Source organism: Arvicola amphibius, chromosome X (assembly GCF_903992535.2).
Source record: "Arvicola amphibius chromosome X, mArvAmp1.2, whole genome shotgun sequence".
Lineage (NCBI taxonomy): Eukaryota > Metazoa > Chordata > Mammalia > Rodentia > Cricetidae > Arvicola > Arvicola amphibius.
The window spans coordinates 114,824,947-114,838,757 of record NC_052065.1 but is presented as its reverse complement, the minus strand read 5'-3'; the positions used below and the strand labels follow the sequence as shown (position 1 = coordinate 114,838,757).

Sequence of the window (13,811 nt, the reverse complement as noted above, 5' to 3'; positions counted from 1 at the left end):
ACCCTCAACACGTAAAAAATAAGTGACAACACAATGAGAGAAAAATGTTTGAAAATGATTATTATTAAATTATGATTAAGACTGGTAAAGAAACTCCTACAAGGCGAAGATATAGGCAATTAAGTTAAAAATGGGAGAGGCAGCAAGGTGGTCAGCAAATAAAGGTGATGGCTGTAAAAGGTTGACAGCCTGAATTCTAATCTCTAAGGACCCATGTTGTAGAAGAGGAAACCAAAAGTTCCTCTGACCTTCTCTGTACAAGAATTACACACACACATACACAAACACACACCACACACAAATAAAATAAATAAATAAAAGTAATAAAAAAATTATGGGAAATTTGTTTGGGTTAAGGCTTTACCCTACCCCCTATCATCCCTATATCCAAAAAGCCTGAAGTGTTTGGGTAGAACTTTCCATTCCAGGCGCCCTCCTCTGGGAGTTTCCACAGTCCAGACTCCACCTCCAAGAAAGTCCATCAAATGGTGACCCCTCCCCAGAGAGAGTCATGACCACTCCCACGGGCTATTTATATTGCTCCTCCCCCAGAGAACGAACACGTGGTCTTCCCAGTTCTTCTTTTCCCCTCTCCGTGATTTTCCTGTCTTCCTTCCCTTCGGATGGGGGACCTGGAGGGTCACCCGGAGCACTGACATCCATTAAACCTGGGCTTTTCTAATTAGGTTTGATTGGGTCTGATTTGGACTATTGCGTCGGTTAAGAGGCTTATTGGGAGGTAAACACTTTTCAAAAATGACTTCAATATTCCTCCAGGGAAGATAAATTAATAGTCAGCAAATACATGAAGTTTTGCCCAACAATATTAATCCTGTGGTTTAGATTTGGTTTTGTTACCCAAGGGCTCAAGCAGTTGAAATTTAGCCCTTACCATAACAATGTTAAGCAGTAAGGGGAACTGAAGAGGTGGGGACTAGTAGATAGTCTTTATATCATTGGGGTTCTGGCCGCGGAAGCATTGGTGTCAATCACATTTACTTTGATTAGTTCTCACACGTGAATTTTGAAAGAGAAAAAGTTTGACTATACCACATATGCTCTAGCTTCCTGACTTCTACTGTGATTCCTCTTGCTCACACTTCCTCCATTCTACTATCAACCAAAAGCTTTTCTGGTGCTTTTATTCCAAGGCAGGGGTTCAAAGCAGGGACAGAGAATGAATGATAAACAGAGTAATTCTTATCACTTCACCAGTTGTGCTCAGAGGCTATAAGTCTCATTCCTGGGAACGGTTTGAATAATGTTCTAGAAGACTCTAAGTCAGGGAAAGGAAGTGTCTATCCTGAGGCATTCCTTGGTAGGGAAGTAAATAGAGGTCTAAGAAAACAAAGTTCACAGAGGGAGTTAATGTAGGAATATTTATAGTGTATGCAGGCTACAACACACACACACACACACACACACACCCACTGCCGACATTTTAAAAGAGAGACTGAATTTGAAAGAGAGCAAGAGGGGGTACATGAGAAGGGTTGAAAGGAGGGAAAGGGGAGGGTAAGAAATGATGTGACTGTATTATAATATCAAAACTATTTAAATTAAACAAAACAAAACAACCACTACTTCAGGGATAGAGAGGCAGCTCCAGTAGTTTAGAGCACTTGTTCTCATATCAGGGAATAAAAAGAGGGAAGAAACAAAATGACTGATGCTGAGAATTCCAGTTTGACAGAGGCCCAGAGATGTGACTGTTATTCAGAGATCAAACAGGAGAGACCTCAAAGAAGAGACTCTAGAAATAAGGTTGTTGGAAAGCCTTTAGTAATTAAAATAATATTAGTAGCAAATAATAACCTCCCATATACTGAATGTGGCAGATTATGTTATCATATGATGCCTTAGTTATTTCTCAGGTGCTGGTGACAAACATCATGAATAAGGTAACTTATAGCATGAATCTAATTGGTCTTAATAATAAAAACCCAGAGTCAGATATCGGGGGTAAATGCTGAAAGATCAGAAAAGTAAAGGAGCCAGCCACTGTAGTTCTTACCTCTACAAATTCACAAATTGAAAAGGGTGAGCTCCTGTCTGCTCCTGCCTTATATTCTTCTCTCCACTCAGCCATACCACTTCCTGTCTCCACCATCCTAGAGCTTGGATTAAAGGCATGTGCCTCCCAAGTACTGGGATCAAAGGCATGAGATCCAAAATGCTGGGATCAAAGGTGTGTGTCACCACTGGCCTCTATGGTTAACTAGTAGCTAGCTCTATCCTCTGATCTTCAGGCAAGCTTTATTTGTTTGAGCACAAACAAAGTATCACCACAGTAACTTATAAAAGATAGTGTTTGAATTGGGGCTCACAGTTCCAGGGGGTTACAGTCAATGACTATCATGGCAGGTAGCATGCATAAATCAGGCAGGAGTGATTAGGAATGAGCAAGTTCTTCACTGACTACTTAGGTAATGTTCAACACTATATAGTTCATATCAGAGAGAAAATTGAAATGTAACCATCATGACAATCCTTTTGTAATCATAGTGTCCACTGCACTGAACATCAGTGAGCTAACCAGTATTAGACAGCAATCATGAAGGTAGAAAAGTATATACTTGGAACTCATACTGTGGTGATTTGAATAGGAATGACTCCCATAGACTCATGTGTTTGAAGAATTGGCCTATAGGGAGTGGCAACTATAGCAGGTATGGCCCTTGTTAGAGTAAGCATGGATTTGTTGAAGGAAGTGTTGTTACTGTGGGAGCAAGCTTTGAGGTCTCAAGGCTCAAGTAGGCCAGTATAGCATTCACATCTGATGTCTGTGAATCAAGGGGTAAAACTCTCAGTTTCTTCTCCAGCACTATGTCTGCATGCTTGCTGCCAAGACAAAATGGACTAAACCTTTGAAACTGTAAGGCCAGCCCCAATTAAATGTTTTCCTTTTCAAGATTTCTGTGGTCATAGCATCCCTTCACAGAAAAAACAAAAACAAAACAATTAGATGCATACTAGGCCAAATATCACTGTGAGAAGAATTGTAATGTACATGAGTCTTCAGAACATATCATTCATTCGATCAGAGAAATCCAACCTGGAGGGAAACCTAATAAATGCAATTAATGAAGAAAAACTTCAGTGATGACTTAGTCTTTATCAAGTGTTGTGGGATATTTGCACACTGTGTGAAAGAGTATTGTTTGTGATTGGTATAATAAAAAGCTGAATGGCCAATAGCTAGGCAGGAGGTTATAGATGGAATTGTCCAGGCAGAGAGAGGAAGAGGAGGAGGAATTAGGCCTGCAAGAGACTCCAGGAGACAGGGAAGAAGGCAGCATGGGCAGTACAGAGAGATGAGTTAATAAGCCATACTATAGAATGTAGATTAAAATAAATGGGTTAATTTAAGCTATAAGAGCTAGTGGGATAAACCTAAGCTAAGGCTGAGCATTCATAATTCATAATATGTCTTCATGTCATTATTTGTGAGCTGGTGGTCAAGAGAAAAATCCATCTACAACCAAGTGTATCATCACAGTGTCTATATTGAAGAGAAACCCTATGAATTCAGTACATTGTGGAAAGGGCCTTTACTCGGATACTGCCTTCTTTTTTTTTAACCATCAATAAATTCTATTGGTGAAGTCTTATGAATGTAATTCAGATTGTAAAGCCTTCATTGAGAATTTATTTCACTTTTCCATTTTTCTTGTTTTTAGTGAGCTAGGCATGTTTCTCCTCCCCTCTCCCCTTCTACCCTCTCCCATGACCCTCATATTATATAAGACAAGATCTTTCTGAGCAGCTTTGTCTTACTGGCAACTCACTGCAAAGATCAGGCTAGCCTAGACCTTGCATGAGCTACCACCTCAAGATTTTCATCTTTTTTTCAAAATCAGTTTATTCACCCTGGAAAGAACTCTACTGGTTGATTGGTAATATCCCTGTTTCTGTGTCCTCCACAAGACTTAATCAGCACAGGCTAGGAGACAAGATGGAACCGCGTCATTTCTGGTGAGAATCTTAAAGTAGAAGAATCAGATTTTTACTGTTTTGTCTAGGATTCCAGCTCAGTGTGATCTGGCATCGTTTTGGTCATCTGGGTATGCCTGGACACCCAGATAAGAAGGGAAAGATTGAGACCTTCTCAGTTAGAGGAATAGAGCTGAGGTTTCCACAGATAGAAGTGGTTGCTCTGAGGAGGTCAAGGTCAGGGAGTATTTATTTGAAGTATATGTGAGAAATTGGTGAACATATGACCAAATTTTCATGTCATTGATCTGATCTGTATCCTCTTGATCAGAGGAATTTGTATTAGTCCCCTTGAAATGAAATAGTGTGTCTAAAGTCACCTTGTCCAAGGTAAGTAGAATGTACCCAGCTTCCTTGACAGGTACTTTATTGTCAGTTTTTTTTTTGTAGATAAGTTTTGGGCCCAGAGTTAATCTTGGACTGAGAGGGAAAATCTGGGAGTCATTTGTTAAGAAGAATGTCTGAATCCCACCCTGTAATATCAGGAAGTATATGCCCCCTCACCCAAAATGAATATATAAGCCTCCTTAAGTCAAACTTGGAAAGATGCAGGGCTCCCCTTGCTTCAGGGAAAGATATGATGTCTCCATGATGAAAGGGAGAAGGAGTGAGTACCCTTGGGGAGAAAGGAGTTTTGAGGCCCATGTGGCAAGGAAGATATGGTCGAGTGTGAAAATCCCATATAACTCCAAGTAAATCAATTGACTTCCATACCTCATATGGTCCTAGCATTGCCTCAGCCATTTAACTCCTCTTCCCAGTTTAGGATGTCCATATCTTTAGCAGAATCTGCAAGAGATCAAGCATTAAATCCAGGATTCATTAAGAGCTTGGCTGGGAGTCTCAGATCTGGGTGGGAATAAGGAAGCCACACAGTAAAGGATGATTTACTCGAGGACATTGGCCATGGATTTCAGGATTTGCCTCACACTTCTTGACTCTTGTGAACTCTAAGCAGAATGACCCATCATGCCTTTGGTCAGAGGTGAAACATTACATGTGGGCCTGCTCAGAATGGAAATTTCTGAGGGCCATTTGGGATAAATGGGGTATTTTCAAGCCCAAGTCATCAGTGCAAAAAAACAATAAAGTATGGGAAAGAAGACAGATGCAAGACCTTGTTGGGCAAAGGGAAATACCACTGCTTACCCTTCTGGAGAGGAGGAGGTCCAGGCACTCCCTAGTCCTTCTCCAAATCTTCAGTGAACCTCTGGATAATTCTTATCTCTGAGGACTCCTTTTGAGGTCAGAGAGCAATCAGAGGGTTTCTCTGAAAAGTTGAGTCACAGTCCCTAGGTGTGTTTTCTGTTTAAACTCATAATAACCTGCCACAGGTATGGACATGGAGTTCCCCGTGAGTCCTTGACAACAGTTTGAGCTCCACTTCAGTCACTGGGGAAAGTATGAGTAAGTACTCCTGGGTCTGAAGGAATAAGTTTGAGGCCCATTTGTCAGAAACCCAACTTTCAGAACACTAGAACAGAGTGAGGATATTTGAAGAATCTATGGAAAAACAGAGAATTTGAGGACACCATTCTATGGAGACAGAATGTCTCATGCTGTGTTTGGGAAAACAGAAAAGTCAAAGGGTCTGGAAGGGAGCAGGGGAACACACAAGAGTCAATTTGGAGATTAGAGAATGCCTGAATATTTCCTTTTCTAATCTTCATGAGAATCTAGAGCAACCATATCATGCAGGGCAGGCAGCAGTGTGATCAATCTCCAAGATGCTAGGAGGCAGTTTTCAGCTAGGACTCTGGACAAATTCAGCTACCTACTTCTGAACATGAAGGGTGTAGCTTCTTTATTTCTGCTGATCAAGTTAAGGCACATATACTGGCTTTAGGGCACTGCTGGATACTCTAATATTCTAGGACTCCAGGTATCAGGGTCATTCTAATTTTGGACAGAGGTCATGAAGTCAGATGATTAGAATTGCAAACACTCTGAGGATCTTAGACAGTGAGAGTTCTGTGACCTGCTAGGTCAGATGATGTCAGTCTTCAGCCACATTAGTCAGAAGGAGCGTATGTTACTCTCAGTGGGTCACAGATTGTATAGCATGTTCTAGGTAGAAACTGTGTCCTATTCTTTTTTTTAATTCTTTATTTTTTATACAAATTTCCATCTCCTCCCCTCCTCCTCCCCCTTCCCTCCCTTCCTATTCTTAATTAAAAGGGAATACCTACCTTCTGAGACCTATGTGATACCTCAGTGTGCATCTGAGGTAGCCAGGAATGGAAGTCAAAGGTTTCATAGATGTTTGATGACAAAGGAAATGTTCTAAAACTCCCACTGGTCATGTGGGACACGGAGTGGAAAAAGATAAAGTCCACTTGTAGATAAGATTTAAAGGTGCCATGATAAGAGAGAGTAGGCCCCACGCTCCACTCTGAGATGAGCATCTCTAGAACTTCATTTTGACAGACTTATAGGTTCTGAAGCCTTCATGGGCACAATGGGTATGTTGGGAGCTTGCTAAGGCAGAAGTTGACGTTTTGGCTCATTCTTAAGTAGAAGGTACATTTCTGAAGGGGCTCATATTGTCTGGTCCGTTTTGGCAGATGGAAAATGTCTGAGCTCTCTTTCTGGACAAAGCAGAAAGTTTGCAAGTCCTCGTGTTCTTAATAGGAAGCATGAACATTTGCTTTGCCAGAAGGGGCCCTTTTCAATTAAGTTTGGTAGAATACCACTTTGGGAATATACCCAATATGATGCCCAACCACATTATGAAAGTCATTTGTTCAACTATGTTCTTAGCAGCATTATTTGTATAGCCAGAACCTGGAAAACAACCTAGATGCCACTCAATGGAAGAATGGATAAAGAAAGTGTGGCAACATCTACACAATAGCATACGACTCAGCGGTAAAAAACAATGACAATCTTGAATTTTTGCATGCAATGGATGGAAAACACTATCCTAAGTGAGATAACCCAGACCCCAAAATATGGAATATGGTATGTACTCACTCTTTAGTCGACTCTAGGCATAAACAAAGGACATTGAGCCTATAGTTCATGATCTAGAGAAGCTAAGTGAATAGGTGAACTCAAAGAGAAAACATATATAGATCTTCCTGGAAATTCGAAGCAGACAAGTTCGCCAGGCAAAAGTTGGGTGTATGGGGTTGGGGTAGGGAAGAAGAAAGGGGAGTGGGGGAGAGAGAGGGGAGGAAGGGGAGGGCTGGGGAGAGGCTTGGGGGAGTAGGATGGTTGAGTTGGAGGAAGGGTGGATATGGAAGCAGGGAAGGAGAATATCTTAATTGAGGGAGCCATTTTGGGACTGGCAAGAGGCTTGGCTCTGAAAGGGTTCCCAGAAATCCACAGGGATAACTGCAGTTAGGACCCTGGGGGCAGTGGAAGAGAGGGTGCCTAAATTGGCCTTTCCCAGTAGTCCGACTGATGAACTATCTTGAATATTACCATAGACTTTCCTCCGGCGACGGATGGAGACAGAGACAGGAGACCCACATTGGAGCCCTGCACTGAGCTCCCAAGGTCCAGTTGAAGAGTGGAAGGAGGGGACCACGAGGGCTTGGTCCACCCACTGAGACAGTGTGCCTGTTGTAAATGGGAACTCACCAAATCCAGCTGGACTGGGACTGAAGGAGCGTGGGATCAAACTGGACCCTCTGAATGTGGCTGACAGTTGGGGCCAGACTAAGGGGTGGGCCAATGATAATGGCACTGGTATTTGTCTCTACTTCATGTATTAGCTTTGGGGATCCTATTCTCTTTGGATGCGTGCCTTCCTAAGCCTGGATGTAGGGGGAGGCCTTGGACTTTCCATAGGGCCAGGGTACCTTGCCCTTCTTAGTACTGGAGAGGGTGGAGGGAGGGGATGGGGGAGTGGGAGAGAAGTAAGAGGAGGGAAGAAGTGGGAATTTTGTTGATATTATTTATAAAGTAATAAAAAAGAAAAAGATTTATTTATTTATGATGTATAGTGTTCTGCTAGCATGTACACTTTCAGACCAGAAGAGGGCACCATATTTCATTACAGATGGCTCTGAGCCATGTGGTTGCTGGGAGTTGATCTGCGGACCCTTTGGAAAGTAGGCAGTGCTCTTACCACTGAGCCATTTGTTCCAGCCAGATCTGGCTATTTTTAATTACAATTGTTGTTTTTGTATTATTTTAAATAATATTATTTACTTTGTTTCCCATGCTTTTTCATGGTCTTCAGAAACACCTTTACCGATATTTGGAAATATCCCTCCTTCCTTCTTCCCATGTTTATTTTTAGTAGTTTAGGGATTTGGAGTCTTTGATCCAGTTTGAGCTTCCTTGTAACAATAGTGAATGATAATTATTAGCTTTTAATCTTCTGCTTGTGGGTTTCAGTATTTACAGCATTATTTCTTTAAGAGACTGTCTTTTTTCCAAAATATGTATTAGTTCTTTTTGTACAATTCTACTTACGAATGTCTGTGGGGCGGGCTCTATGTTTGTTTGTATACATCACAACAATTAATGAAAATGAAGGCCATGGATTTGAAAAAGAGAAAGTAGGGGTAATAGGAACATCTGGAGGGAGGAAAGGGAAGGGGGGAAACGATGTAATTGTATTACAATCTTGAAAAAAACAGTAAGCTTGAAAAAAAATCAAAGGCGGTGGTGGCCTGTGCCTTTAATCCCAGCACTGGGGAGGCAGAGGCAAGCGGATCTGTGTGAGTTCAAGGCCAGCCTGGTCTACAAGACCTAGTTCCAGGACAGATTCCAAAACTACAGAGAACCCTGTCTCGAAAAAACCATTAAATTAAGAAGTAATTATAAGTAATTATAAGTAAATATAAGGAGAGGTGGAGGGGGAGGGGAGGGGGAGGGGAAGGAGAGGGGGAGGGGGAGAAGGAGAGGGAGACAGAGAGGGGAGAGACAGAATCAGCTGACTGTGGAATATGAGTTTATTGTTTGGATTCATTCTGCCCCATCAGTCTAACTACTTGCTTTTATGCTAGTACAATGCTGTTTTGATTATTGCAACATCGTAATTTATTTAAATTTTGATAGTGTCATATCCTCAGTGTGTTTGGTTGTTTGGAGGGATCAACATTACTTTAACTATTTAGCATTTTTGTTCCTATAAGATTTTAGGATTGATTTTCTATTTCCTTGAAGAAAAAAATGAGAATTTTTTAAGGATTTATTTAATCTTTACATTATTCAGAATATTTAGTGAGTTGTTAACAACAATACTAATTTTTCCAAATTCATGAAAGAGGATTTCTTTTGATTCATTTTTTCTAATTTCTTTCATCAAGTTTTGTATTTTCAGTGTGCATATCTTTCAACTGTCTGGTTAAATTTATTCTATAGTGTTTTAATTTGTTTGATAGCACCATATATAATTACTTCTTAATTTCTTTTTTTAAAGTAGTTTGTTGTTAGATTATAAAAATCTGCTGCTTTTGTATGTTTGCTTTTTGCATCCTTTGACTTTAATTGATTTTTGACCATTTTGAGTGGGAGATTAAATTATCAGCAAACATGTGATTTTGGTTCTTCCTTTCCTGTCTAGATATTTCCTTTTCTGGTTTAATTTCTCCAGTTAGAAAATGCATAATGTTATATCCAATAGAACATTAAAAATATCATTCTCTATTATAAACATGGAATTTATTTATGGCATTCAAATTTTTACCTGGATAAAGGATAAATGTCACATAATCGTGTTAAGCACAAATGCAGAAAACAGGTGACCAGATTCCAAATCTTCAATAAGTCAAAACTCTCAAGAAATTAGGTTTAGAAACAATATTCCACACCATCAGTGTTCTCTATGATAAGCTCCAAATAATCTACTCAGAGGGGAAGACTCAAAGGCTTTCCCTTGAAAATAAGGTAGAATTCAAGGACGTCCATGTTCATCTGATCTTTACAACAAAGCTTTGACTTTTAAACAGTGTAACCACATACCACTTACATAGTTACATTGTAGAATTATTCCACTATACATATATAATACAGAATTAAAGGCTAGTATAATTGTTAACAGGAAACATAGGATTAGTTACAAATTCCTGTGTTATGAACTGGACTTTGTTATCCTCTTACATTTCATCTACTGAAATCGTGATCCTGAAGGTGACAGTATTGAGAGATAGCCTTCAGAACGCTGCATATTCTGATACTTACATTAGGGACCCCAAACATGTGTCTTGTCCTTTTACCCTATAAGGACACAGAGGCATCCTGTACCCCAGGACAGGATTCCCCATTTGAACCTGACTGTGCTGATACCCTGCACTCAGACTTCTATGAGCCAGAGTTTGAGCAGCATATTACATTGTATATAATCCATGCTGTCTGTAGCACTTTTGATTTCGTATCCAGAACTGAAAGAAATAGGATAGTGAGATTCAGAGTTATTAACTAAAGTTTTATAAGACCAGCTCCTAAGAAGGCTAACAGTAGATGATTTTTCTTTTTCAAAGTAGGAATGCCAGATCCTCATCATTTTATTACAAATGTATCCAAGTAATATTCCAAATAGTTTGTTTTGCGTCTCCGACAGCAGGTGAAACTTACCTATATTGCCAATACTCATAATTTTTTTCCTTAAAGGTAAGATTTATATATACATAGTCTTTTTCAAAAATTTACTTTCATTTATATGTACCATATTTACATTTCTCTACTCCTTCTAACTCTTCCTGTTCCACACCCAACTCCCATATATATCTATATACATATATATAATATATGTATATATATATATAAATTATTACTGTTACATAACTATAAGAAGGTAATCAAGATATAAATACAACCCACTGGATCCAATTAGTTCATATGTATTTTTACAACTGACCATTAGTACCGAATAACTAATTAGGGGCCTCACCCTTAGAAACATGGATTATCCCTCTCTCTGTAGTCATTAATTGCCTGTAGCTGTTAATCTAGGATGTGAACCTTGTGTGATTTTCTTCATCTATGTTGTAATGCCCACTGCTGTTGTCATGTTTCAGGTTTTTTTTCAGGAAGCCAGATGAGATTTTTGTTGGTGCAACTTCCCAATCATATCTGAAAGATACAATCTCCCAGAAACATCCTGGTCTTCTGGCTATTATCTATTTTTCCATCTTTTGTCCATGATGCCCCCTGATCTTTAGGCATAAGGGTAGTAATGATGATGTATCAGCTGGACTTGTACTTTAATGTATGTTGAGAGTTTACTAACTTTAGTCACCAACTAGGACTTCAGTCATGGAAGCCATGATGTAACTATTTGCACATATACTGCAAATTTTTGAGTATCAGATTATTATTATTATAATATGTCTTATGAGATTATAAAATATGCTCACTATTTATTCAAGAATGCAATGTACATTTTACTTTTATTTTTATTTATTATTGTTGTTGTAGGTGTATTTCTTTGCCACACTGCATTTGCAGGTCAGAGAACATCATGTGAAAGTTAGTTCTCTCCTACTATGAGGGTCTCAAAAATTGGAGGCAAGTTGTCACGTCAGGCTTGATGACAAGAGCGTTTACCTAATGGCTCACAAAAGTGCGTTTATTCTGAACACATTTCTGTGAAGAATAGCACACAGAGAAGTAAGTGGTTTTATGTTCTAAAACCCACAGTTGAATCTTAGGGGCAAAAGCAGAATATATTACAGTTTTATGCTCTGAGTGCTCTTCTTGTTGTATGCATTGGGATCTCTGTGCCTTCTAGTATCTTCAAAGGAAACTAACTGTAAATAATAATTTGCACCTTCCTTTCATTATTTCTCTCAATTTACCTTCCAGAATATAAACACATTACTATTGAGGACTGCCCAAAGGCACACAAAAACAAACAGGTGTAATGCTTCTTGTCCAATACCAAAAATGATGGTAGAGAGGATGCTAGATCTGAAAGATGCAACAATACAACCAGTAACTGTTATTGTCCTTTACACATGGGTTTTCTAGCTACAGTGAAAAGTATAAGCACTAACGAATTTGGTACAACTTTTTAGATGCCTCTTTCATCTTCTTCTTGAAGGTAAAAATTATTACCTAACTGTATTACCAAGAAATTTCAAAAGTCTGTATAAGTCAGGTCAGAATGAATCAATATGGTCATCAATTTTATTTATAATTTTCTATTTACAAAATATTATTCTTCAGAGCTCCCCCAGTAACTCAGAAAAGAGAATTAAAAAACTTAACACACAAACCAACAATAGAGGAACTATCAAATATTAAATACATAGGCTACATCAAGATGCATTCTGCACCCTTTTATGTATTATCATTTATGTTCACAATAATACTACCAGACTGGTACTTTGCTATGGTTTTACAATTAGAAAGTGGTATTTCAGAAGAAACTAGACTTTAAAATGTTAATTAATCCAATTAAAAATGGAGCACTGATCTGAACAGAGAATCTCAACAGAAGAAGTTCAAATGGCCAAAAGACACTTAAGGTCATGTTCAACCTCCTTAGCCATCAGGGAAATGCAAATCAAAACAACTTTGAGATACTATCTTACACCTGTCAGAATGGCTAAAATCAAAAACACCAATGATAGCCTTTGCTTGAGAGGTTGTGGGGTAAGGGGAACACTCATCCATTGCTGGTGGGAATGCAAACTTGTGCAACCACTTTGGAAATCAGTGTGGCGGTCTCTCAGGAAATTCGGGATCATCCTACCCCAGAATCCAGCAATACCACTCCTGGAATATACCCAAGAGATGCCCTACCATACTACAAAGCATTTGTTCAACTATGTTCATAGCAGCATTTTTTGTAATAGCCAGAACCTGGAAACAACCTAGATGCCACCTCAATGGAAGAATGGATAAAGAAAGTGTGGAATATATATGCATTAGAGTACTACTCAGCGGTAAAAAAAAAAATGACATTTTGAATTTTTGCATGCAAATGGATGGAAATAGAGAACACTATTCTGAGTGAGGTAACCCAGACCCAAAAAGATGAATATGGTATGTACTCGCTCATTAGTGGATTCTAGCCATAAATAAAGGACATTGGGCCTATAATTCATGATCCTAGAGAAGCTAAATAGGAAGGTGTACCTCCAAAAAAACCCATGTAGTTATCCTCCTGGATATTGGAAGTAGACAAGATTGCCAGGAAGAAATTGAGAGCTTGGGGGTGAGGGTGGGACTGGGGTAAAAGGAGATGGGGAGAGAGAAGTGAGAAGGGAGGATGGAGAGAGCTTGGGGGAATGGGACAGTTGGGATGGAGGAGGAGTGGATATGGGAGCAGGGAAGTATATATCTTAATTAAGGGAGCCATTTGAGCATTGGCAAGAGACTGGGCCCTGGAGGGGTTCCCAGGTGTCCAAGGAGATTGCCCCCCAGCATGTTCCTTGAGCAGCTGAGAAGAGGAGCCTGAACTGGCCCTATATTATAGCCACACTGATGAATATCTTGCCTATCATCATAGAACCTTCGTCTGGCGATGGATGGGGATAGAGACAGAGACCCACATTGTAGCTCTGGACTGAGCTCCCAAGGTCCAAATGAGGAGAAGAAGGAGGGAGAACATGAGCAAGGAAGACATGGCCGCAAGGGGTGCGCCCATCCACTGTGACGGTGGGGCCGATCTAATGGGAGCTCACCAAGGCCAGCTGGACTGGGACTGATGGAGCATGTGATCAAACCAGACTCTCTGAATGTGGCTGACATGGATGGTCCGACTGAGAAGCCAAGGACAAAGCCACTGGGTTATGATTCTACTCCATATACTGGCTGTGTGGAACTTAATCTGTTTGGATCCTTAACTTCCTAGACCTGGATGGATAGGGGAGGACCTTGGACTTCCCACAGGGCAGGGAACCCTGACTGCTCTT

General features: G+C 39.9%; 1 protein-coding gene and 1 long non-coding RNA gene across 3 annotated transcripts in view; one reads left to right on the top strand and one right to left on the bottom strand.

The window, feature by feature from the left end:
• Slc25a14 (solute carrier family 25 member 14) overlaps window positions 1-2,142 on the bottom strand; it is a 66,870-nt gene extending 64,728 nt beyond the window's left edge. Inside the window, exon 1 of one of the 2 annotated variants that reach the window (XM_038316370.2) lies at window positions 2,015-2,142. Coding sequence is in view for 1 of the 2 variants with exons in the window: in XM_038316368.2 (XP_038172296.1) it covers window positions 2,015-2,110 (96 nt within the window). In the remaining variant the exon portion in view is untranslated. The remainder of the gene's footprint in view (window positions 1-2,014) is intronic. The other variant, XM_038316368.2, reaches the window with a different exon arrangement.
• The window catches only part of LOC119804736, a 35,020-nt gene extending 22,211 nt beyond the window's left edge, over window positions 1-12,809 (top strand). The window contains exons 2-3 of the long non-coding RNA XR_005283842.1: window positions 11,368-11,559; window positions 12,750-12,809. This is a non-coding gene — a long non-coding RNA (uncharacterized LOC119804736). The remainder of the gene's footprint in view (window positions 1-11,367; window positions 11,560-12,749) is intronic.
• Window positions 12,810-13,811: the final 1,002 nt, after the last annotated feature.